The sequence below is a fragment of the Poeciliopsis prolifica genome, unplaced genomic scaffold (assembly GCF_027474105.1).
Source record: "Poeciliopsis prolifica strain line A6 unplaced genomic scaffold, Auburn_PproV2 SCAFFOLD109, whole genome shotgun sequence".
Classification (NCBI taxonomy): Eukaryota; Metazoa; Chordata; class Actinopteri; order Cyprinodontiformes; family Poeciliidae; genus Poeciliopsis; species Poeciliopsis prolifica.
The window spans coordinates 181300-208387 of NW_026562484.1; the positions used below are offsets into that span (position 1 = coordinate 181300).

At 44.8% G+C, this 27088-nt stretch overlaps 1 protein-coding gene and 1 pseudogene across 1 annotated transcript; both read right to left on the reverse strand.

Annotated features, from left to right (window-relative positions):
• Positions 1-558: 558 nt before the first annotated feature.
• LOC129354416 (cullin-1-like) lies at positions 559-21114 on the reverse strand (annotated as a pseudogene).
• A 2416-nt stretch (positions 21115-23530) lies between these two features.
• On the reverse strand, positions 23531-27088 carry LOC129354381 (synapsin-1-like). The gene is made up of 6 exons (XM_055023865.1): positions 27032-27088; positions 26133-26179; positions 25803-26069; positions 24702-24760; positions 24514-24624; positions 23531-23973 (listed from the first exon to the last, which is right to left on the reverse strand). The coding sequence occupies exons 1-6, from the start codon at positions 27086-27088 to the stop codon at positions 23846-23848; spliced, it is 669 nt and encodes a 222-aa protein (XP_054879840.1). The 3' UTR covers positions 23531-23845.

Genomic DNA, 27088 nt, shown 5'->3' on the forward strand with positions numbered 1-27088 from the left:
GGTGCTGATTGTTTTGATGTTTACTGGGATTCTGCAGATTAAAAATATTCTGAATGGTTCTTCTCTGCTCCGTTTCTGTCCGTTCGGGTTTAAACAAAGTTTTGGTTCCGGATGTCTGAACTGGTCCTGATCAGAACCGGTCCAATATCTGCAAGTATTTATGACCAACCCACATTTCTATAACATTCAGGTCCAAACTTCAAAGCTGAACTTTATCGTTTTCCTTCGACTGGTTGCCGGTTTAGTAAAACCGAAGAAAGTTTGGGTGAAAATGATCCGATTTCAACAGAACCGAAATATTTCAGGAAGCATTTGGACCTGATGGTTTTGCTGAGTGATTAAAATGTAACTGGGGCTCTTGGGCTTCCGTAGTTCCTCCAAACAGGATTTAATCATTTAGCTGTTAGTCGGGCTCTCTGCAGCTGGTCACTCTTATGTGGTTCAGCCAGCTGACTAGCAGTGTAGCAGCTGCACTCATTAAAGGGATTTAAACCAGAGGAACTTTGGGTTGGTTCTGGTTCCGACCCGTTTGACCCACAGACTCGTCAGCAGGCGGCGTTAGAGAAATCTTTCCTTGTTTTTATTTATCACACATTTAGAAAATGAACCACACTATACAAATGTCCACCGTTCAGTAATGGATCCGGCCTCCTGCCTGCGGCCGGCGCCGGTCCGATCCTCGCTCGGCGGCCCGGCTCGCCGTGCGGCCGCCGTGGTAGCATGCAGAACCTTTGGGTGCGGCGGCGCTCCTCAGACTAATTCATGAACGTTTGCACTATGCAGAGAAGGTTTCATTCCTCTTACAGTCTCTTATTTACAACATGAGGGCGAGTCGATGGGACGGGCGAGCGAGTACACGGGGTTTCCCAGCCTCGACAGCAGGGGCGTTTCTTCCTTCAGCGCAGCACAAACCCTCCTCTTCCTGTTTATCGGTGCGGTCACATGGTTGGGCGGCTCCGCCCCTCAGATCCACACGTTATTTACTCAGACATCAAATAAAAAAAACAAAAGGTTACAAATAAAAATCAAAGTGAGGGGAGTCGTGGCCGTGGCGATGAGATCAGGCCAGGTAGCTGTAGGTGTCCTTCTCTCCGTCCACTCGCTCCAGGTACTCCTTCTCTATCAGGATGTCGATGCATTTCTGGCCACAAGGGGGAGACAAAGCGCTCCGTCAGCAAACCCGGATGCAAAGTTCAGATCATTAATAGTTTTAAACTAATTCAACAAGAGAATTTTTTATCCAGTTAATTGATTAATTAATGATTGTTAGATTAACGTTAATCCAGACTAAATCTGCAGCTGTTTGGATTTTCCTTCAAGCTTTCTTAACTGGGTCAAGACGGGTCCATTTCAGAACCTGTTTAACGCTTAGAACCCCATCCCGGGTCAGAACTCGGGTCGGGTCGGCGGTACCTTGATGACAGGAACTCTGGGTTTGAACCGGGACGACAGCTGGTTCAGGACTTCAGCCAGGAGCTGCTGGTGCTTCAGAACCCTTCCTCATCTTCATGATCCTCACTATGGCGGCCTGCGGACAGGAAACGCTTTATTGTGACGGGTCAGACCCGCGGCCCGGCAGGAAGCGGAACCGGCGGGTCGGCTGACCTGGATCAGGAGCTTCCGGTCCTCCTCGATGTTCTTGTGGGTCGTCTCCTGCTCCTGCTTCTGCTCCGTCTTCATCGGCACGTTTGATGTTCACCCTCAGCTTCTTGCTGCAGAACAGAACCGGCAGAACCCGTCAGAACCGGGCCGGGAACAGCGCCGACCCAAAGGGAAGCTGCAGGAACTTTTATTAAAACGGTCACCAGATTATTAGTTTACGAGACGGACCTCAGCGCTGTCAATCATCCACATGTACTCACTGCTAAAGGTGCAAATGGAGCAACAGCCGTTACAGGAAAACCGTCTGTCTGCCACCTTCAGTGGCTATGCTAACTAGCTTAGCATTCATAATAGGCTATGCTAGCTGCAGCATAGCAGAGCGACAAGCCCCGCCTCTGAGCTCTGATTGGCTGCTTCCAGTGGGAGAAAGAGGAGGAGCCTCATTTTTCACTCCTCACATTTTGACAGTTTGAACAAATGTGTAAAAAATATAAAAGATACAAAGTGCAGCTTTAAGCCACATTTGGTCAATTTCTAACTATAAACTTTTAAAAATGAAAACTAAACTTCTACAAACATCTGAACTTAAAACATGAATAATTAAGGCTGAAGCAAAATCACAGATCATTTCTAACAGATTTAAAGGATCAGAGTTAATACTATATTTACAATTTTATTTGAATATGTAATGAAAACAAAACTCAACCTGTGACTGGAGTTAAACTACCAGATGTTCCTGTTTAGTTCAGTTTGTGTCAGAAACATTTGAAATAAAATAATAAACCGGTGATGAATGAGAGACGGACTTCTTGTATCCCAGGAACAGCTTGATGACCGTGTCCGGTTTGAACTCCACCTCGTCCACGTTGGCGTTCTCGTCCTCCAGAACCTGCGGAGGACACAGTTTGGACCTGAGACCAGAACCGAGGCCCGGTTGCGTTTGGCGCCCTCCTGTGGCGGCTCGGCTCGACTCACCAGCAGCTTGGACTTTAACAGGATCTGCAGAACCTGAACCAGGATGTCCTGAAAGCACAGAGCCGGGTCAGAACCAGAACCAGAGTCAGCTGGAGGTTCTGCAGAGTTTGCTTACGGTTTTGATCTGCGTGCTGTCGGTCAGCTGCTGCACCGTGTAACTGTCCTCCGTGTTGTACTGCAGCAGGATGGCCATCTGGAAGGTGGAGGCCTGCAGGGTGTACCTACAACCAGAACCAGAACCAGAACCGGGTCGGACACTGCAAGACTTCTACCAAACTTTATTTAAAAGAACACATATCCATGACAACGGCTGAGACGCGGCCGATGCAGTTTATGATTTGACATCAATTTACTAATAATAATTTGATTGTTTTTAAGTTTTTATCAAGTTTTGAACTGAAATTTTAAAAAATCTGGTCACTTTTCTATTTTTTTTAAGAGATTATCTTCATGGTTTTGTGTGAAATGTTTCACATTCTCATGTCTTATTGTTTTCCAACAGCTGAAATGATGTTAAATACTAGTTACTATTTTAAAATATGATGAAATATCCATAAGAATCTGGATGGAGAAAAAAACTTCTGTTGAAACTGGAATTTAGCGGTTAAAAGACCAGAAAGTTAAAATGAAATTTTCATGATTAAAAACTATTTTATTTAAACCTGAAACATTATAAAACATCAAGTTTGTGACAGAAATCGTCATAAATGTAGCAGCTGGAGGGTCTGGAATATCAAACAGTTTGTTCTAGAGACTCATTAAAATCTCTAAACAAGTTAATTGAAGGAATAAAAAAAAAGAATCATAATTTCTAACTGATTCAAAGCTTTATAATTAGTGGAACTTTACGGCTCTCCGGCTGCAGCCTGGACCAGAGATGATGCTAATAAAAAGTCCAGTCCGTCCCCCGGTGCCGTTCCGGTCCCAGTCCGGTCCGGTCCCAGTCCAGTCCGGTGCCGGTCCGGTCCGGTCCAGTGCCCGTCCGGTCCTGTGCCGGTCCCAGTCCGGTCCGGTACCAGTCCGGTCCAGTCCCGCCTACCTGTTCTTGAAGCAGTTGGTGACCAGCTCTCCTTTGGACAGGTGGTAGAGCCAGGTGAGCTTCCTGCCGCTGTGCCTGCTGGCGTAGAACGCCGTGAAGCGCTGGTAGCTCCTCTCCAGCTGCAGACACACAAACGCCACACCGTTACCACGGAGATGGAGGTGCCGGGAGGAAGAGGAGGAGGGACTTCCTGTTTACCTCTGAGGGCAGAGCGAAGGTGCAGGACTGCTGGAACGGCCAGGACCCGGAGCTCAGCACCTGGATGCTGAAGTCCACTGAAACACAGGACACACAGGAAGCTGAGACCTCGTCACCGTGGTGACCGTGGTGACCGCGGTCACCGTGGTGACGGGAGACGGGCAGCCTTACGGTCCAGCGGCTCGGAGTTGCTGAGGTGCTTCTTGAACTGTTCGTTGAGGTCTTTGCTGACGCCGATGTCCTGGAACATCCGCTGAAGCTTGGACGTGTATTCAAAGCCACACGCTTGCTGCGCACACACACACACACACACACACACACACACACACACACACAGTGAGCTGGAGGCGGGTCTGGGGTCCGGTCCGGTCCGGTCCGGTCCGGTCCAGTCGGCTCTCACCTTCAGCTTGGAGATCATGCTGGCCTCGGCGTCGTCGCTGGCGCTGTTCTGGTGAACCAGGCGCTTTGCCAGCATCTTGGCGTAAAACTTCTGGAAAACGTCTTTGTCCTCGATGTACTTGAACACAACCATCTGAGGAAGAGGAGGAGGAAGATGAAGAGGCGGGTCAGGACGGGTCAGAACCTCCATCAGTCAAACTCACCACTTGGTTCAGCGTGTCCTCAAGCTCCGCCTCCTCCGGGTTCTTGGAGCTGAAAACAGGAAACATTTTGAGCATCAGGTCAAGAGGTCATCACCTTTGACCTAGACTCAAAATAAAAGATTTTCTGATACCAACTAACCTGCATTTTTCATTTTTCTCAAAAGGAACAGAAAATATTCTCAAAAAGTGGATTTTATTTCAATCTTTCCTTCTGTTTTTGTAAACCTGAGTATTAAAGCTACAAACATCACAAATTTACAACAAAACTCCAATGAATCAAAAGTTCAATAGTTGTTCAGATTTGACATTTTTCATATCTTAATCTTATTTATTCTTCTATTATTACAACAATATGTATTGTTTTGACCTTATGTTCATTTAAAATGAAATCATAGAATGTTCCTAATATTTTGTCATAAAGTTCAATTCAAAGCTAAAATAAACAGAAGCCCAAAAACAAGATGGCCGCCCTGACATCACTATGAACGACACAAACTCAAGAAAAATACACCTTAAAAAGACTTAATGGATAAATAGATCAATAACCCAGCCCTGTGTCTCACACACACACACACACACACACACACACACACACACACACACACACACACACACACACACACACACACACACACACACACACACACACACACACCTCTTCTTCAGCAGGGAGTCGTATATCGGGCCAGCAGCTCGGGGGATTTGCTGGAGGACTGGGCCATCCTGGGACGGCGTTGTTGTTGATGAAGCGACCGCACGCCTGGAGGGGAGAGAGGGGCTGTGTTACACACTAAACCTTCCCCCTCTGCTGCGTCTGCCAACAGTTCCACCCATCAAACTAAAGTTTCCAGTAAAACCACTGATTGGGTCCCCAGAAATCTAAAACTTTCCGCTTCTCTGGGTGGAACTTTTCTCTTTCAAAATGGGAAAAAACAGGAGAACATTGAAGTGCACAAAACAATAGAAAACATTTCATAACACATTTCCGTCCTCTGGTCCCAGTATCACAAGCACAAACCGGTGCAGTCATGCAGCGAGTGCTGGGGCTTTGACTAGGCCGTACCTTGTCGAGCGCGGCCACGAAGCCGGCGTCGTTGTTGAAGGCGGACATGACCAGCGCGTTGTACTTCTTGTGGACGTCCAGCGTGGTTTGGACGTAGACTTTGGGGTCCTGAGGGACAGAAACACGTCAGCGTGACGGAGGAGCTCAGAACCGGAACCAGAACCGGAACCAGAACCGAGCCGCCTTACGTTGAGCGCCGCCTCGCCACACTTCTCGATGGCGGCCAGGCCCTGGTTGTGGATGTGGGTCTCCAGCAGCTTCTTCAGCTCGCCCAGCCCGTCCGTGATCCGCGACACAGGTTGTACATCCGGCCCAGATCTGGACACAGCAGCAGAAACCCTTCAGAACCGGGTCGCCGCCCCGCCTCTCTGAGCAGAACCCGGGTTACCTTCGTTCTTGTCGGCGTCCAGCAGGTTCTGGAACTCGGTGTGGAAGATCTCCAGGTGCTTCTCGATCAGAACAGCTCACACTTGCGGGCAGCTCGTCCTGCGTGGACTCGTGCAGGTAGACCTGGACGCGGCGCTGCTCCTCCAGCAGCCGGGCCTCAGCCTGCGGGTCAGAAACCGGTCAGGACCGGTCAGAACCGGCCCGGCGGGGCGGGTTGGCGGCGGCCGCTACCTTCTTCATTACTCGGTGACCGGGTTCTGCTGCAGAACTCGGCTGCTCTCGCGCGTGTAGAAGCGCTCCGTGTCGGTCGAACTGGCACTCGAAGTATTCCTTGTAGACGGACAGCGTGGGTCCTTTGGCGAAGGCGTCCTCCTCGTTCAGGCCCAGCTCCACTGGATCAGAACCAGACCACACTTAAGCTGCAGTACGTCATTTTATTGAAAAAAATATGGTTTACATTCATTTTATGAGGCAAAACTGTGAACAGATCAAGAGAAATGGACCAAAACCAACTAATCAGGGACAGGAGGCGGGTCTTGCTGCTGCTAGTCATCCTCATGTACGCGCTGATGAAACTACTGATAGCAGAGAAACAACTTAATGTTGCAGAAAAACTGTTTATCTGTCATCATCCGTGGCTATGCTAACTAGCCTTAGCATTCTCCTAGCTGCAGAATCAAGGTGCAGAGGCTGATTGACATCACTAAGCCCCGCCTCCAGGCTCTCATGGATTGTTTCTAGTTGGCACAGGCAGAGCAGCTCCATGTTTTCACAGATTATCTGAATCAATCCGTCCACAGATTTAAAAAATATGTACAAAGTTTTTTTAATAAAAGTAACAAAATGCAGCTTCAACTCTTCATTTCTGACAAACTTCATGCTTTCGCACTTTTCTACGGTTTAAATTGATATTGTTTTAACTGCAGTGTTTCCACTGCTCTGTTCTAGATATTGCAACAAAAATCTTTTTATCTTCAACATTATACATTTTTTCTATTTTCAACTTTCACAGATCACATTTTAGGCGCCTGAATCATAAACCTCTGAATCAGAACTTGTTCTGGTTTTTCTAACCCATCAAAGTTTAAAAAGATTTGAAACTGAATTAAAACTTTTTCTCCTCTGAATGTAAATCCTGCTGAGTTCCCAGAGTCATTTTTGCTACATTATGTATAAATAATCACCAGTAGAAGCTTCATTTCTTGTCAAACTTCACAAATTAAGAGTTTTATTGCAAAGGTTGGATCATCCTGAGCCATCTCTGCTGCTGAACCAAAAACTATCAAATTTAAAACCAGCAGGTCGGACTGTTGTAACAGCTGTAATTGTGTAGTGTCTCTTTAAGATACTGTAGTATTGCTGATGATGTCACAAGTATGCGACTCAGTTTCTCTGTAGAGAACGAGGGAAGGACATGCTACAGCAGCGAGACATGTTCCTAACTCTTAGTGACGCTACTGGTTGTGAGAACCCTGCTCCTTTTCATGTTTGATAACATAGCAGCTGTTCAACCGGGCTTTGTAAGGTTGGTGAAGAGAGTTTATTAAAGGACAACACTGTGGAATTCCCAGTACCAGTGTGGTTGTGGGTGTTTAACCGTCCTGATGAGTCTGCCATCTCCTCTTCACTCTTAAACACAACCCAAGCGTTACAAATGGCGCCCGAACATTTTATCTTGGACTCGGAATGCAGTATCTTCTACCAGTTAATTGAAACATTTGCAGTATAGGGGATATCTGCTATACTTCGCGGGAGCGGACCAGGCCAGCCCAGACGCGGACGACAGAACGTTTTCACGACAACGGGCGGGAAAAATCGACGTTGTTTGCGGTTCCCTGCTGGAATCCTTCCTCGTGACAACTTTAGATCAGCTGCGCTGCTGGGACGTGAGGCGGATTATGTTTTCTAATTTCTGAATGTGCATGTGTGCACAGCGGAGTGAAGCGGAAATCCCTCATCAGCTGAACGCACGCCGCGAACTCTGCTTTTGCTGGATGACCTCTTAGGAACTTTCTGACTGGACTCAGCTCTGTACCGGATCAGAGCTGCTAGATCAAATCCATCTGAGAAGATACGAACTGAAGCAGTGAGTGTTGGAAAGAAATAGACGGAAGTTATTCTTCGGACTCAGCAACATATTTTTTTAAACGGACAAAGCGAAGTAAAAAAAAAAAAAAAAAAAAAAAAAGTCTACCCAGTTAAATCTCTTAAGTCTATATATGTATGTCGCTAAATGTGTTTTAACTTTGCTGCGTCTGCTTTCAAGTGAAACCAAAAAAGAAAAAATACTGCTAAAATTACTAAAACATTCTTAGTATTATTAATGTGTGACCGAAACTGAAGTTATTCCAACATCACCTGCATTATACGGAAGGGGATTTACATAAGTGTACATTATGGCTAGTCATCCTGACTTGAGTGATCTATGTGATGATTTGGACTTTAGACTGCCCCCAAGACAAAATGAGGCCAGACACAATACCCCCCGACCTAGAACATAAAGTGCAAAGTCTAAAAGCAGAGGTGGACATGCTTCAACAATGTCTATATGAATCTTTGGATCTCCAGAAAAATATCCTGGAGCGTTGGACCCAACAAACTAGAGCCACCCCTGGAGTCCCAACTGCTCAAGTTACTCAACCTTTTCCTCAGGCGTCATCTACACCTTATGGGCCTAGTCTGCATACCAGGAAAAAAGAGCGGCACAACTCGACACCTGTCCCCACTCAGTCCACAAGGGCTCCATCTCAGACCCATCCGGATTCGCTGGAGTTAATTAATACTACCAGACTCTCGCTGCTGCTTTGCACCAAGCGAAATTGGAACCCACTGTGTTCAGTGATGATGGTCTTCACCCAGAGGAATGGCTGCAGTCTGTGAATGCTTACAAAACTTCTTTGGATTTATCAGACACACAGATTCTCAGAGAACTACCACATTTTCTAGCTAAGGAACCAAGGAAGTGGTTTAGTGTTCTCAGCTCTCATGTGTCTACTTGGACTGGATTTTGTGAACTTTTCAGAAATGTGTTTTTACCTGCCGATAACCAGGAGCGCATTATGAGAAACATCTTGGACTGTTTCCAACATCCTGAAGAACCATTCCCAACATTTGCAGCCCATATGCTCAGTGAGTTCAAACGACTGAAGAATCCTCCATCTGAGCAGGAGCAGATTGACCTTATCTGTAAACATGCAGTAGAGAAGTACAGAGTGGCACTGTATGGAACACCTATCAAATCAGTAATTGATTTGGTGCTACGTGCCCATGAGCTACATTCTGTTCTCGGCACCACCCTACCACAGCCATCAAGAGTACAGATGAAAAATAGAAATGCTGGAGAACCATACTGTTTTAAATGCTCCATGCCTGGTGTTACATCCCGCACATGCCCGAACTGTTCCACTGAGTACCATGGAGCTCGAAATTCGGCAAGACCTGCCAGAGGGCACCCCCAAACTCCGCCCACAGATTATCAATCTGCAGAGCCAGAGAGTGCCAACGTGGAGAGAGAAACAAAACCAGCAGGCAGGAAGCCGGGAAACTTCAGGGGGGGGAGAGTTTTTCACAGGGCCAACCCTCCCCCCAGTCAGTAACTCTGCCCTCACTGCCTATATCAGTCCCAAATTCGCCCCCTATGCTCAATCACGTTGAAGATGGAGCATCACAATCATCTTGGAACACTCCTTTCAGAGTTAAGGTGAACTTTAAAGGAACAGCTCTGAAGGCCACACTCGACACAGGTGCGTCGCTTTCAGCAATAAATGCAGACTTGATACCCGAAAAGACAAAAAATGTCTCATTAAAAAATCTGTGGCATTCCCCACCCATAAGACTGGCCAACGGCACCGACTGCAGTCCCTTAGGAGTGATTTGGTTGACCATTGGATTTATGGACAAATCAACCACCGATTTGTTATAGTACAGAACCTGTCATCGCCCCTAGTTCTGGGGATGGACTTTATGACTCGCACTGCACTAACAATTCATGTCCCAACCAGAACAGTAATTATGGATGACAATCCCCCATTTCTGGATGAACCCTGTGAAAATGACTTTGTGGAGGCTGATCTTGAATGTGGAACAATGACTCTGCCGAACACTCCAAAGCTCTCCGTTAAAGAAAAAGTTGAAGATGCTAACTTAAATTCTGTGGAAAAAGAAGAACTGTTAAGGTTACTGGATACCTATGGTGATCTGTTTGATGGTCACCTAGGTCGCACTTCTCTAGCAGAACATGTCATCGTCACTGAAGACGCAAAGCCAGTTAACCTACCACCTTACCGCACCTCCCCAGCGAAAAAGCAAATAATTGAAGAACAAGTGCAAAATATGTTGACAAACAACATCATTGAACCTGCATCAGGACCATGGGCAGCTCCTGTGGTCATTGTGAACAACCCCCCCCGTGAGCCACGGTTCTGTGTTGACTTCAGGGGTTTGAATCAGTTAACTGTGAAGGACTCTTACCCACTCCCACGAGTGGATGAATCATTGGACTTTTTATCAAGAGGGAAGTTTCTGACAACTCTGGACCTTGCCCGAGGGTACTGGCAGGTCCCCATTGCTGAAGAGGCTAAACCAAAAACTGCTTTCATCACACATTGTGGCCTGTTTCAATTCAAAGTCCTTCCGTTCGGCTTATGTAATGCCCCTGCAACTTTTCAACGACTTATGAATAATGTTCTGGCTGGCCTGATTTATAAGTCGTGTGCAGTGTATCTGGATGATATCGTTGTCGCATCACCAACTTTCGAGCAGCATCTCCTTGACCTAGAGGAGGTCCTTTGCAGGCTCAAATCTGCTGGCCTCTCATTGAAACTGAGTAAATGCCAATTCTGCCTTACTGAACTCACCTTCCTCGGCTACCGTGTTACACCATCTGGCATTCATCCCGACCCTGACAAGGTGAGAGCGGTAACTGAGTTTAAAGTGCCAACCACGACAAAACAGGTGCGACAGTTCCTTGGCTTAACAGGTTACTACCGCCGCTTTGTGCAAAACTATGCCAATCATGCAGAACCCCTCTTCGCACTCACCAAGAAAGACGTGCCGTTCAGCTGGAGTGACAGGTGCCAAACAGCTGTGGACTTTCTAAAACATTCCATAACTTCGGCACCAGTCCTACAGTTCCCAGATTTTACGCGTCCATTCTTCATCCACACTGATGCTTGTGATGCTGGACTGGGAGCAGCATTGATGCAGAAGGATGAGGATGGCAAGGATGTAGCTGTGGCTTTTGCTAGCCGCGCGCTGCATAAGTCAGAAAAGCCCTACTCGACTCCAGAAAAAGAATGTCTGGCTGTTATATGGGCATTGGAACATTTCCGTCCCTATGTCGAAGGTCTGCATGTAACTATTTACACCGACCACAGCAGCCTCAAGTGGTTGATGTCTCGACCCAATCCCTCCGGTAGGCTTGCCAGGTGGTCCCTACGCCTTCAAGACTTCGACTTCAGCATCATCCACAAACCCGGGGAACGTAATAAGGTGCCTGATGCTCTTTCACGTAACCCACTTCCAGAGGTGATTGCACCGATAGATATTCTTCCTCCCTATGCCATGATTGGAAGCATGGATCTTCGTGCTCTGCCTTCTGTGATTGTGTCTGGTCGTCCTCATGTTCGTCAGTTGCAGCTGGAGGACCCAGTCACAGGCACCTTGCTCCGTCAACTCGAAAATGACCAAGAGGGTGAGGGGACTAATTTAGATCTGCAAAAGTACATTGTACAAGATGGACTCTTATATTTCATTGATCCGAAAACAAGGTGTGATCTTCACCCACTCAAGCAGATTAAACTTTTTGCTCCTTCTTCACTCCGTGGTCATCTGCTCAAGTATTACCACGATCATCCTACGGCTGGACATCTGGGCACTGCAAAAACTCTGGCACGTTTGAGTCTCAGATTCTTCTGGCCAAACATGAACTCTGATGTAAAGAATATGTGGTGTCATGTTGTTCATGCCAAATCAATAAGCCATCCCAAAGAAAACCAGCAGGTCTGATGGTCCCAATCCAACCACAGAGACCATCGGAGTACACTGGTGTGGACTACATTGGCCCACTACCACGCACACAAAGGGGAAATTCATATATTCTTGTTTTCATTGACTATTCTCCAAATGGATTGAAGTGAGTGCTGTCAGGGAAGCAACAGCTCAAGTTGCTGCAAATAAGTTCATCACCGACGTATTTGCCAGACATGGTTCTCCATCATACCTTATTTCAGACAGGGGAACACCTTTCATCAGTGACCTGTTTGAGCATGTTGTGTCAACACTTGGAACTGAACACAGACTGACAACTGCCTACCATCCTCAAACTAACGCAACTGAACGGGTGAACCGCACTTTGAAAACAGCCATTCGAGCGTATATTGAGGATAAGCACACTTCCTGGGACAAATATCTTCCCCAGATCTGTTTCGCTCTGCGTACTGCGCCCCACGAGAGTACGGGCTTGAGCCCATCAATGATGCTATATGGACGAGAGTTGGACACTCCCTTGGACCTCATCACTCAGCCGTCGTGGGAAGGAATGGACGATCCGGGAACTTCTTACTCAGATCACCTGAGGGCCTCAATTCAAGATGCTCACGACCATGCTCGTACCGCTCTCGCAGAAAGTCATTCAAGACGAAAGCATTACTATGATCTAAGACGGCGCCCAGTCTCTTTTAAAGTTGGAGATTTGGTCAGAGCAAAATCTCATCCAAAGTCAGATGCAGCATCAGACTTTTCAGCAAAGCTGGCACCTCTCTACACGGGTCCCTACCGTATCTACAAAAGGATGTCTGATGTGAACTATGGTCTGACCAGAGCTGACACTGGAGAGAAGGCTGGAGTCTTTCATGTTGCAAATCTTCAACCATTCTACACCTGGGCAACAGCTTCCTCTGACAAACGCGCGAAGCAACAAGCTTCTGCTGTTTGGGACCCAGAGCCTGCCTGTGACGTTGTTGACACTGTTGTTCTCTCTAGCGACGTCCCAGCTGAAACTGACTTTGACTATGCTGACACTGCTTTAGGGACAGATGTTACCGGTTCACCCCCTGCTAATAATGGGTGTGCTACCAGTGTTCCTTATAACTTTAGACCAAGGCGTATTCCAAGGGTCACCACTGACTGATCGGTCAATACGTGGACCAACCCTTTTCATACCTCCAGGTTTGACCTGAAGTGACCTTGTTAGCATTCTATGGTTCTCTGTGTTCACTGGTGTTATGTGACTGTTACTTAAGTTTTATATGGGTCATGTTTAAATGGTTCTCACATATTGTGCTAATTGTTCTAGCATGTGCAAAAACAAAACAAAAAGTACAAAACGGGAATTCATTTTGCAGTTGTCCTGAATGCCTTAAGTTTATTTTCATTTTGCCGTATTTGTCCAAACAGACATTCCATTTGTTGGAAACTGTTATATATGTCATGTATATTCCCTGTCTTCTTTTAACAGCTTGTCCATGTATGGCGGCTTGTTAAGTCTCAACTGTACCCTTGCTATGTTTGGCTGAGGGCAGCCATTTTTTTGACCAGGGGGGAATATGTAACAGCTGTAATTGTGTAGTGTCTCTTTAAGATACTGTAGTATTGCTGATGATGTCACAAGTATGCGACTCAGTTTCTCTGTAGAGAACGAGGGAAGGACATGCTACAGCAGCGAGACATGTTAGCTTCCTAACTCTTAGTGACGCTACTGGTTGTGAGAACCCTGCTCCTTTTCATGTTTGATAACATAGCAGCTGTTCAACCGGGCTTTGTAAGGTTGGTGAAGAGAGTTTATTAAAGGACAACACTGTGGAATTCCCAGTACCAGTGTGGTTGTGGGTGTTTAACCGTCCTGATGAGTCTGCCGTCTCCTCTTCACTCTTAAACACAACCCAAGCGTTACACTGTGAAGGAGCTGAAGCCTGATTGGTGGAGGAGGAACCATCTGCGTTTGACCTGAAGGCTGATATGAGGCGACTGACAGGCCGTGGTGCGTTCAAGGACCTACCGTAGGACTGGACGACGCCGCTGATGAGCCGGGTGTTGATGGTCTCGCCGTTCCTCTCCCTCTCGATCAGCTTCAGGACTGCGTTCGTCACCTGCAGCGTGACGACCAGCAGAGTAAACACACACACACACACACACACACACACACTCTGTGTGCTTCAGTTTTCATGCCCAGCAGCTGGGAGGGACAGTAAACACACCTGCTTGTTTAGAGGTCGGAATAAACACTCCCTCCAGGTCACCAGAGCCAGCTGCAGGAAGCAGGAAGTCGGTCAGATTCTCACATTTCAAACATTTTCAACATGAAATCTGTTTCCTGACTAAATGTCTGAATGTTTCAGCTTGTGTGTGGGAGCGGAGACGTGAGCAGGAAGCAGCGCCGCGCCAACAGGAAGCGGTCCGACTCACAGAGTAGATCTCGTAGATGCCTTTCCGCCCCTCGTCACACTCCCGCCGGACCCAGTGGCGGTTGAGGTAGGCGCAGATCCCGTTCAGGACCTTGCTGGAGAAGCGGTAGTCCTCCCACTGCTGCGTGTAGAACTTCAGCACGCACTCGTCCATCAGGTCCTCGCCGTCCTGCGGACAGGGGCAGGGGTCAGGGGTCGCGGGGCGGAGCGGGGGGGTCCGGACGGGCACTGACCTTCAGCAGGCTGGTCAGGTAGTTCTTCAGGAACTCCTTGAGCCGCTTGTAGAGCTCCAGGCCGACGAACTGCGCCCCGCCGGGGGTGGTGGACTTCTTGGAGGGTTTGGCTGGAGGGACGGAGCCCCGGGCCTGGCTGGACTGGTGGACGCTGGTGCAGTAGTTATAGACGTGTCTGAACGCGCCGCGTTAAGGAACTGGACTCACCGGAACAGAAGGAATCCGCTCAGGATTCAGGGAAGGTTTCTGTCTGAAACCAGAGCAGCGAAATACGACGACCAGAAAACAAAGATAAAGTCAAAGGGAAACCAGACAGTTGTACGGGAAGCGACTGCTGCGTTTTAGGAATGTTCTGGAAATAAAGACCAACGTTTGAAACCGTCTGAATCGTTTCCTGAACAAGCTGCACTGAGGAGCATCGTTCAGAAACGTGTTTAATAAAAACTCCTAAAGCCGACCGACTTTCAGGGAAAACAAAAAGGATTTGGGTTTGTATTTCAATAAGGTCACATCTGCTAGTTGTGTTGTTAAATGTTTAGTTGTTTATGGTCCCAGATAAAGATATTTGGGTTACATGTCCAAAGTGAAAGTCGTTTCCCACAGCTGCATGGGAACCAGAGCGTTTCCCGGGATTTGGATCCTTTATCTGAATAAAACATGTTGACTCTGCCTGGCAGAACTTTGGATCCGGACCTGCTTGATTACCGATCGTCTTCTGAGCTCCCTGACAATTCATGAATCAACCTGGTTGACTGATTTTCCCTGAACAGTGCTAGGAAATAGTTTCAGAGTGAAGGAAATAACACATCAGTTCAGAAAGATCAAATGAAGCAGGAGGTAAAAACTGTTTGGTAAATAAAATCTGTTGTCATTTAACACCAGGTTTCAGAAACTCAATCATTTCTGTCACACGTGAAAAATCTGTTTTGGATCAATTTCTGATTCACTGCAAACTAATCAGAGCTCTTATGCAGGTCTACCTGCTTTTAGTCAGGGAAATGTCAATTTATCAGATTTTGGACTGAAAACAATAGAAGAACTTGGAGAAGATGAAAAACATTGATTTCTATAAATTGTAAATATTAGTTTCTGAATTGATTTGGGTGAAAAAGTGAATTTCTGCTGTATTTCTCCTGTTTCAGTTTTGTATTTTATATTTTTCTGGTGTCTTTGTAGAAATAAAGTATTTTGGTGTTAAACAGTTTTCAAAATCAGTTTCCTGAAACCCTGAGTGTTGAAGTTGGACCTGACCCGGGCCGGCGCCGCCGGTCGGTGATGCAGGATACGTGTAGAGCTCCATGTAGCGCGACTTGGCCATGCTCTGCCGCGTGTACACCTGCTGGATGCCCGCCCGCAGGTCGTCCCATATCTGGTCCAGGCCGATCTGTTTCAGTCCGTGGGGGTTCTGGGTCCGGTTGGACGACATGCTGGCTCCCCTGGCCTCGCCTCTCCCGACCCGGTCCTGCTCCCTCCTGGCTCCTCTCCGCGGCTGATTGGGTCCTGACTCGCTGCGCGTTCAGAGCCGGCAGTCCATCTGGCGGCTGCAGCGGAGCTTGGCGACGGGATGCAGTGCCCCTCTGCACGCCTGGGTGGCGCTGTCCTCCGCCTGGACCGGGCCTTCAGCAGCTGACCTGGGAGGGAAGCAGAGGATTTACTCTGCTGGTTCTGGTGCCGCGCAGATTAACACAGATTAGTCCACTTCCTGTCCCTCACTTCCTCACAGCAAGCTGCTCTCACCTGGAGCAGGAGACCTACAGTCTGCAGCCGGAACCGAACCGGAGCCGGTCCCGATCAGAACCGAACCGGAGCCGGTCCCGATCAGAACCGAACCGGAGCCGGCCCCGATCAGAACCGAACCGGAGCCGGCCCCGATCAGAACCGAACCGGAGCCGGTCCCGATCAGAACAGAACCGGAGCCGGTCCCGATCAGAACAGAACCGGAGCCGGCCCCGATCAGAACAGAACCGGAGCCGGTCCCGATCAGAACCGAACCGGAGCCGGTCCCGATCACAACCGAACCGGAGCCGGTCCCGATCAGAACCGAACCGGAGCCGGTCCCGATCAGAACCGAACCGGAGCCGGTCCCGATCAGAACCGGAGCACGTCCTGATCAGAACCGGAGCAGGTCCCGATCACAACAGAACCGGAGCCGGTCCCGATCAGAACCGAACCGGAGCCGGTCCCGATCACAACCGAACCCGGTCTGATCCAATCGGACCTGGCCCCGATCCGACCAGCCATCAGGAGGAAGATGAAGTACTGGTTCTGTTCCAGTTCGTCCTGGAAGCCCAGACAATGAACCGGTGCCGTTGCCGACGTGAGTCAAACCTGAGCTGAGTCAGGACCAAAACGCTCATCGTCTACGGCAAGCGGTGAGGACATGCAGCCATGCAGAGGACAGACTCTTTATACGGCACACTGGGAGCACTGGGAGCACTGGGAGGGGGTTTATGATGCAACCAGTCTGATTTCTTACTGGAGACCCTCCTCCATAAACGACTGAGAAAATAAACTGGACGGAAAAAGAGAAAAAGCAGGAAAACAGAAAGAAAAACAACAGAAACCGTTTAAACCGTTGAGTAAACCACTTTCTCCAGTCCAAGAAACAAAATAAACTCCAGAATGAAACTTTGGTTTTTTCCACATCACTTTAAAGAGCAGCAGAGCAGAGAAAACCAGACAGGAAGCAACAAACAGGAAGTTGCTCCGGTTTCCCTCAGCAACAGAAAAAAAATTTAATTTATAAAAATAATTTAACTTTTTAACTATAAAACTACATATTTAACTTTCCCAATCAGTAGAAATCCAACAGGAAGTAGAAAATGTGTTCAGACTGATGTAAACAGTCAGCATGGTCGGTTGCCATTGTGACCGACTGTTTCTGTTAATCTGGGCTCTGTAACAGGATCACAGCTCACTTTATATTAAAACATAATAAAATGTTAGATACTGGAACCAGTTTGGTGTTGAGGGTTTTGCTCTGCTGTCCAAACGTCCAGCCAGGCATCCTGGATAAAGTTTAGCAGATCAGCGTCTCGTTGCGGAGGAAATGTTCTCGTTTCATTCCAGATCCAAAGACGAACAGAAGTTGAAAACATTCAGGCTGTCGGCCGTTTGGTTCAACGGCTCCATGACGTCAGTCTGTTTGTTCACAACAAGCAGCCGATTCCTGCAGCCAACATCCGTCTTTATTAAAGCTTCCTGGCTGGAAGCTTCCCCTTCAAATCACTGACTATTGATGCTAATCACTGATCTGAAGGACAGACTCTCTGCCTCCAATCAGTTGCAAGTAAATGCAGCGGTTCTGGTCCAAAGTGTTGACCCGGTTCTGAATGAGCCGTCTGATGCACAGCAGCATGCTGCAGCGCTCTGCAGAGTGTAAACGCCTCTGATGAAACCTCCTACAGGTGTTCAGACGCACCAATCAGTTCAGAGAGGAGATCTAAATACGGCCGAAACCAGTCCAGCATCAGAACCAACACAGTCCGGCTAAACGAGAGTAAGAATGAACCAGAAGGTACGACTGTCAATACAGATAAACTCAAACAAAACAAACGTTTTCCACCCAGGAAACGTCCACATCGCTCCAACGATTACCGGAAAACTTTCTGCAGCGCAACAATCCAACCCAACATTAAATCAATTTAAATATTTACACGTTTGTTTCTGTCTTCAGCAGAAATTACAGATGTGAAAATGAGACGGTGTCACAGCGGGATCCAAACGGCCAGCCGAGACCCAAACAGGAGACACTTTCACAGAGGGATGAGAGAGAGCAGCAGCGATTCCTGGTGAGTTCATGCCAAAACAATCCCAGCCCGACCCGAGAGTCTCCGCCTGTAGGATGACTAACATGGACATAAAGAGGATCGATAAACTCCACCCCACCGGATCCAATCGGACCCGGAACCGAGCCGGAGCCTGCTCACATCATAAACACTCCTCAGGTTCTAAAGATTTAATTTAAAATGCAAAGACATTCTTATTTTCACAAGCCAAGATGAAAACCTGATTCTTGTTTTTCTTTGACAGAAAAACCTTTTTTTCTTTTAAAAGAGGAATTAATGACATTTGACCTGGCAGAAATTATTTTACAGTTTCTCCACAATTGAGCCAAAATATGAATATAAAACTTCCAGGTGACAAACATCTAACTAAACTTATATCAACAAGTCAAACTTCAGTTTAAATCGACATGGTTTGTTGTGTTTTGGTGTTAAACTACTAACTTTACATTTCATCCATCGGGCCTCATCAGAACCAAACCTGTGTCTGAGTTCGCTTCAAAATGATATTCTGATCTGTTAAAGTCTGAGGAAATGTGGTAATATGAGCACAATCATATTATTGATCAGCCAAAGGGTTTGGCTTTGATTTCTGGACATAGTCTGTTGTTTCCACAAGTCGACTGATCCATGCAGGGAAAACAAATGTTGTCTCAATGACCAAATACAGATCTAAATGTGAGATTGAGTGTTTTTATTAAAGTCTGCTATTAAAAACTGGAGCTCCAGTGTGAACATGAAGTGGTTCATTTATTTACATGCGAGAAGAACGAAGGGAAGAAACTGGTGTCCGAAACGGGCCAAAGGGCAAATGGATCCATTTCATCTATTACATTTCAAAACCTCTCAATTTTTAACAGTTTAAAAATAAGCCAGAGTTTATAAAACCCGTCAAAAGGAGATCAGCTTGCCTGGTTAAAAGACTTCTGGTGATTATTGTTAAAAGTTGGTCTGACAAAAAACATTATTGATTTATATCAAGATTATTGTATTTTCTTTATAAAATAACCAAATCTATGAATATAATTCAAAAATGTCTCTGCAAAAATATGAATTTGTTGCATAAAGAAATTATCCTGCAGAAAGTTTGTTTTCCATTAAATATTAAATCTTAATATATTAAATTGTAGAACTAAACTAAATTGTTGATGTTAAAAATAAAAATGCAACAAAGAAAAATTTTGAATTTATTGCAACTGTATAGCTTTGTACTATTTTGGGACCTAAAGTAAAAAGTATTTTTTTTAACTCCCAAACCTCCAAAGAAATATAATAATGTCTCAAAATCAATGTTATTTGTTGACCTAGTTCAGGCTGTAACACATAAAAATATTCATGCTGGAAATATGGCAGAATTTTGCCCTTAAACAAACATGTGCATAAAAGTTAAAAGATATTAAATATATGAAAACCATTATGTCTATGGACAGTTCTGAAGTTCTGAAAAGATTTGATGAACAGAAATGAAAAATATATTTTTACACTTTTACAAGATGTCATATTTGGGAACATAAAGATAAAAAAGTGTTTAGTTACTTAATTTGAAGATTCAGGGGTTAAATAAACAGAAAATTATGAGTCGAATAACTGACATTTATTATAATCAATAAAAAGACAACATTTAATACAGATAGGAAATATCATGCCAATGTACATTTTTCATAAGAATTAGTTTATTTAAAAAAAGATCTTGTTTCAATGTAAATTCATAAAGATCAACTATCCCACGTTTGAAATACTGCAGCTGTCTTCATGTTTAACCATATCATCTTAGCATCATTTAAAAGCTACACATTGCTTTTTAAATTACTGTTTTAAGATAAAAGTATTAAAATATATTTTCAGTGACTCAAGTCGTCTAGATTTTCTCTCACTTTAACACTTTACAAGTTAAATCAAATAGAAATAGAGGAAGGAAAAAACTTGAGCATTAGTTTATGTTCAAAAGCAGTTTGGAGATTTTAGGTTGGATCATAAATAAATAAAGAAAATAAAGAAAAAACAGCTGAGCAGTTCCTGGTGCCAACTGGCCTCCAGGATCATTCGTCTCCCCGTTGATGTTCTGTTGTTTTCCAACCAGATCAGCAGGGATCAGTGGGCAGAACCAGCCCAGAGGTTCGGGAATATCTGGCCACATCTCCTGTCTGTCAGGTTTTGGATTTCAAGCTTTTCCAGGATCTCCAGGACCCTGAAAAAGCGCCAGCGGGCCGACGGCTTCCCTTGTTAAAGTCAGGCTCCCCCGGTCACGACGAGCCACCGGAAATAAACTCTGGAGCCACACAGTTTATATTTAACCAATTAAAGTTGGGATTACGCTTCAGCCGGGGTTCAGGTCGGAGTTTGAGCCAGCTACGCAACACTGCTGCTAAGTCTCATTAGCTGCTTCGTATTAGCCTGTTAGCTCGGCAGCCTAGCCGCAGAGTGGACGGGCTTTTAGACACGGAACACCGTGGGTTTCCACATATTAACCACTCAGATAAACAAGAGTTTTTCTGATACTTCTTATAGACAGATACTGTCCCCCTGAGGTAAAATCAGCGGCCAGGACAGACAGTACCTGGTGTAAAATGGCAGCCTTAGCGTCGATAATGAGTCAGGAAAACAGTTCGCTAACCGTTTAGCACTAGCCAGTTAGCTTTTGGCTAAACCCGTCAGAAACAGCGACACTAAACTCCCTTCTGGTCTTTAAAACGTATTCTTACCATGTTAGGGTCGTCGCCGTGGCTGTGTAATCGCTGTAGAGAGGGTTTGTGGCCTACAGAGTCGCTGTTCTCCCCTGTGTTCCTCTGTTCGGACTGAGCCTGTTCTCCGCTGCTGCTCCGCTTCGCACAAAGATCAGCTATGAGCCGCGCCGCGTTCAGGGACCGCGGGAATTACCACTTACTGGAGGAAAAATCTGAAGAAAAACATCTAAAATCAGTAGCAGACAGTGTTTACAATCAGTGAAGTTAAAATAACTTGTTTTGAGTTACAAATGCAACGTGTCTTTGTCAAAGATAGGACATTTGTTGGCATTAACAACTGCTTTAAAAACTGCAATTTTTAAAGGTTTTCATATAAAAAAGCCTCTCACTGAAGACAATGGATATGTTTTCTTCTAAAAAAAAACTTATGTAAAAGGGAAATACTACAGATAGTTTTGGTATCAATCTGTTCAAAGAAATTAAATTCAGATTTACTGAAAAACTGGAAGAACCTGCTAAAAACTGGCATTTGCTGGCATATCCATGATTTTAAAATTTATTTGGTTCTCCACTATTTCTAGCCAAAGTTAGTCCTGATTACTGTTGGACGTCCATGACTGAAATAAACTAAAGAAATATAATATTTTATTGAAATTTTGTCTCAGAAAAACTGATTCAGTTACCAGGTTGATAATGCAAACTCAAATTATGTTTGATCCAAAAGTTTTAAGACAGACTAAAGAATTATAGCACCCAGAAGAATGGAAGATTTGGGCCATTAAAACAATAAAAATCTGGTTTTGATTTAACTTCTGAAAAGTCAAAATTCTGAATTAAAGTGAAATTAAATTAAAGTCAAAATATGAAGCAAAAAAGTCATAACAAAAACTATTACAGTTCAGTCCATTCTTTATCATTGACATTATGAATCTACTCAAAGCACTTCACATCAAAACATCTGAAATAAAAAAGTCACATATTTTATGGTACTAATTGTCTTCCTATAGAAATAGAATCAGAGGAGATTTTAATCTCCAGCTACTTTCTTAATCAAATAAATGCTATTGTAAATTAAAACCAGACAAACAAAACTAAATTAAAACATCAGATGTTTTCTTAATTAAATAAATCTTCTAAGATGCAATGTGAATAAAACCCCCAACAAAATATCAAGATAAGAGAGAAGACAGCATGAGAAATAATCATTATTCTTGTTTTTTGCATTGCTGCAGGAAAAAGTAAACTTGAAAATTATATTTTGCATCTAAAAACAGGAAACATACGTAAACAAACAGTTAATGACTGCAGTGATTTCAGAAGAAGCTTTTTGAAAAACTACAATATTAAAAATAAGTAAAATGTATATTAATTCAATTCTTAATTTAAATACTGAAAATAATAACATTTTACCTTGAAATATATTTTTCTTTTTTCTCAACTTAAAACTCCACAAATTTCATTAGCGGTCTACAGCCAGGACAGCCAGTAAAAGTTTGACTCATTTCTGCTGTGATTAAATACAACCAGTTTACAATGGAGATGAACTTATTCCATTTTACTTCAAGAATATTTTCAGCGATATTTTTGATCACATTTCATCTGTGGCTGCAGATTTATTTGCTGGAATAAAAAACTAAATTCTATGTTTTCAGTAAGATCGATTGGAGATTATTTAAAATCTTTATCAGATGATCAAACAAAATAAAACAGATTGCAGTCTATAAATAATAATAAAAACAGAACAAACTCCTGCGTGTCATCTTTCTGACGTTACAAAGATACTCTGAACGCACCATCCGCTGTACAGGAAGGTTTACAGCTAAAGACTACAAACATGGCCGCGTGTTTGTTCCTGTTAGATATCTGGCGCATGCGCAGATCTGCAGTTTCGTTCTCCTGACGTGACATTTAAATTATGCAAACCGGAGGCAGAAGCACGACTCTGACATTTAACTCGGTTTGCTTTAATTTGTTATTTCCGTCTGATGAGAACAACTCAAACATTAAAAAAAAATCATTTAAACTACGACAATAAAAATTCAGTTTCAAACTCCCGCAGTTTAACTGCGACATTAAATCCCTGCAGGGATTTTAAAACCCAGAGACCGGAAGTTTAAATTAGGAGGTTTTTAATGTAATTTTCTAAAAAGAACCAAATGTTCTTTTAACTCCAGCGATGCGTGATCATCATCATCATCATCATCCTCTCCACCCAGACCTTCCTGTGATTCAGGCAGAAGGCGCCCTCTGATGGTAGAAAGCAGAACTACTGCTGCAGGACCAGCAGTGGAGACAAAAGACTGTTGGACATTTTCAACTTGGAATAAAAACAAGAATTATGTTTTGGATAAATAACAAAAAAATAACTTCTAAGAATTCTGAAAAGTTATGTTTATTTTAAAATTTGTTCTGCTTTATGTCCCATCCATCCATCCATCCATCCATCCATCCATCCATCCATCCATCCATCCATCCATCCATCCATCCATCCATCTCTTTAGTAATTTTTTAAATGGTTCAACAAACCCGTTTCAACAAACTGCTGTTTTGTTTCCTCTTTTCAAACTTTATTTCCTCTATAACATGAATTTATATACAAACACAAAATACATATTTATACAAAATATAATCTATGCAGAGCGATAAACACGCCAGCTGTTGTAGGTTTTTCTGATTAAAGAAGATTTTAAAATGGTTCTTATCAGAGGTTTCCATCCACCATCAGGAAACAACCTGAACAACGGCAGAGTATGGTGGTGGCAGCATCATGCTGAGGGATGTTCCACCGTCAGCTGCACTGTTGAAAGTTGTTTGTTGTGTAATAATTGAACTCAGAAATGTTCAGGTGAATCATTTCAAGATTCAAACTAATATTTCAGCTGATGGATGGAAATCTTTGCCTTGTGTTCAGCAGGAGTTGAGCTACCAGCTGCAGCCAGTAGGAGGCGCTGAGTGCAGTCACCTGGTCAGGACAGGCGTTTCCTCCATCAGCTGCTTCCTCACCTGGAACACAAGCAGGACAGGAAGTGAAGATCTGCACTTCCTGGATGGATTCAGCAGCTTCACCATGAGAGTCAGACACACTAACTGATGTAAACATTAAAATTAAGTTCACATTTCAGGAACATGGGAAGTATTTAAGAAGTTTTTGACAGAGTTATAAATATTTATTTCAGAAAGTTAGAAATGGGGATCAGATAAAATACTAAATTAGTGACCAAAAGCAAATAATTTGGCTTTAAAACTGGTTTCTAAATGAAAAGTTTTACTTTTTGTCATGTCATTTTTATGCATTTTGACATATTCTAATATACAAACAGTGAAATGCAGGAGTTTGAGTTTAAACCAGATAAAGGAGACATTTTGTGCATGTGTAAATCAGATGTGACGCCCCCTGCAGGATGCTCCAGGTGTCACACCTGTTTCTGTTTCCTCTTGCTTGCATCATTTCCTGTTGCTGCTTCAGCCTCACTTCCTCCAGACTCATGCAGCCGCCTGCGAACGCAGCAAAAAGCGCAGTCAGAGAGGCGGCCGTGAACGCACCGCCTGCGAGGCGTTCGGGTGTCTCACCGACGCTGCTGGGGTTGATGGAGACGTAGGCCATGGCTCTGCTCAGGCGCAGCTCCTCCAGAGCGGCTAGCTCCGCCTCCGCCTCTGCTCAGCCAATCAGATGGCAGAGATTACTGAGACTGTCAGTGATACTCAGAAGCTGAAACTGCACAGAAACTCACTTTTCTGTATTTCTCTCCGTTTCTTTGGGTTTGGAGGGATGACGGTGAACGCCTTGTGACTGAAACACAGAGACGGTTAAACAAGACACTGAAGAAAAAATAATCAGAACTGGTTAAGCTAAATGAAAAATAGGTCCTGTATGGTACAAACCCAGGGTGAAAATAGCAGGATAAATGATAAATTATCAATTCATCTGCAGCTGAAAACAACATTCTTCACAGATGCATCAAATATCCAATCTGATCCAGGATGAATTTTTCTTTCTGCTTTCTTGATTCAGACTTTTCTGGAGTTTGTTGTGCAAGCGGCCATGTTCAGCCAGTTTCTCTGGAGGGATTAACCTGCAGCAGATGGAGGTGAAGCCTCTGGCAGCAGCGGCGGATATTTCAGGATTCACAGCGGGAAGCATGAAAAGTCTCCCAACACAAACCAGGCAGCCATGATGCTGCAGCAATTCATTCAACAAACCGAAGGATAAACTTTTTATTCTGGATTTCAGCTCTAAAATCACAAAATGAGCATAATAAATATTTTCCAGAGAGCAGAAAGACGACAGAAACATCTAGGAGGAAAAAAGTTTCTGGCTTTTAAAGGCATGAATTCAGAATTTAAACAAGAGGCTCATAAAATAAACCGATTCACTTAAAACCAAAAACATGTCAAGAGGAAATAAAAGGCAAGAAGTTGAAATCTGTTAAATATGGATTTAATTAGTAAATTTCTTAATTTTCATGCAAAAAATAAATAAATAAAATGACTTTGACTGAAGACGTTACTTTAGAAAGGTGAGGATATTATAGATCATATTTCCTGTGTTTTAAAGAAACTTTTGTTTTCATCCAGAGTTCAGAGCAGGAATGGCGTCCTGGTTAAGCCCCGCCCCCTGCCACCCTCCAACCAATCAAAATGCAACAATATTCTCTTTTTGTAGCAGAAAGCAGGTCACATCTTCTCCCAGTTATCAACAACAACTGAACAGAAAGTCACTAAAGTGTCAGTAACAGACTTGTTTCTTTTCTAGTTCCCTAACCCCTCCCCTTACTGATGCCGCCCTGGGTAACCGCCCATATAAAACCGCACACTGACTCTGCTGTGCTCACCTCTGGACCGCGGGCCTCCCGTCGGGCCTCCCGTGGGGCCCCGGGCCCCGCTGCTCCCTCAGACCCGGACACCCCGCCTTCCCGGGGGTCCGGCTGCCTGACGGAGCTGCTGGCCCTGCGGCGCTCCGGCTCGGTTCTGGGTTTGGCTCCTGCTGGTTTGGGGGCAGCGGATGAGGACCTGGCCCTCGGTTTGGGCCCCTGGCCCCCCGCTGGGCCCCTCTTCGGCCTCGCCGCTCCGCTCCTCCTCGGCGCCTCCGCCGGTTTGGGCTTCACGATCAGCGTTGAAGGCATTTTTAACCGGAAACGTTCAGTTTGAGTCCAACTCCTGACCTGCTGCGGAGACTCTTCATCCTCCTCATCTTCCTCACCACGTGACCCTTAAACAAACAAACAAATAAATCTTTCAACTTTTTACCCTCCTGATCCCGTTGCTATGGAGCTGGCTCCCTGGCAACAACAGTCAAACACCACCAGCTGTACCGGAAATGGTATTATTTAGACTTTCATAATAAAAGCATGCATTCTCTGCCAAACTGCAAATCAAATGTAAAAAACTCCAACCTCTGGTCAGGTTGGAGTTTTTGTCATCAGGAAAATATCACAAAATATCAAAATTGATGAAACAAACATCCAAAACAATATTCAATTAATTTAAAAACTCCTGTGTCAAAAGAAAATGAAAAGTTGATGTAATTCATGTGGACAGGGAGGACCTCCACTAGCAGTCAGTCTGAAGAGGCCTCTGACTGAAGACTGTTGCTAAGTGACCATCATGAGTCGCTGACAGCTCCGTATCCAGGAGTCGATATTCCACAGTAACGTCTGCCTCTGCTGATCCGCCTCCTTTGCTTTTGCCGCTCTTCTTTAAATCTGGATGTAGAGTTAGAAAGATGTTGGAGTTCGGGATAAGACCTGCTGATGCAGGAAGAGACAGCGTCGCCTTCCTTCTCGTTGGCATCAATTTATTCTCTTATTTCTTTGTCTGTTTGTTTTATCTGGTCTCATTTTTATCTCCTTCATTGCTTCTCAATTTTTGTATATTCTACAGTTTAATTTCACACTTCCTGTCCATCAAAACAATGAGCGGTATTATAAATCAGCTCTTTTTATAGGTCTTTTTTTAAGCATTTTATTTTGAAGAGCCGGTGACCTTGCTTCCGGTGAACCTGACTGGTTGCGCAGGCGCAGATTAGATGACGCAGAGTCTCTGCAGGTCGTTGTTGGCTCACCTGTCGGAGGATCATCGGATTATTGACACGTGACCCCGCTCGGACACAAGAGCGCAT

What these genes read in the sequence shown, in the direction of transcription:
- LOC129354381 (XM_055023865.1), bottom strand. Translation starts at nt 27,088, where the DNA reads ATGCGCTCTTGTGTCCGAGCGGGGTCACGTGTCAATAATCCGATGATC. An exon ending in ATGAAGAGTCTCCGCAGCAG is followed by an intron (nt 26,070 to 26,132) that starts GTCAGGAGTTGG and finishes CTGATCGTGAAG; the next exon opens with CCCAAACCGGCGGAGGCGCC. An exon ending in GGGAGGCCCGCGGTCCAGAG is followed by an intron (nt 24,761 to 25,802) that starts GTGAGCACAGCA and finishes TCTGTGTTTCAG; the next exon opens with TCACAAGGCGTTCACCGTCA.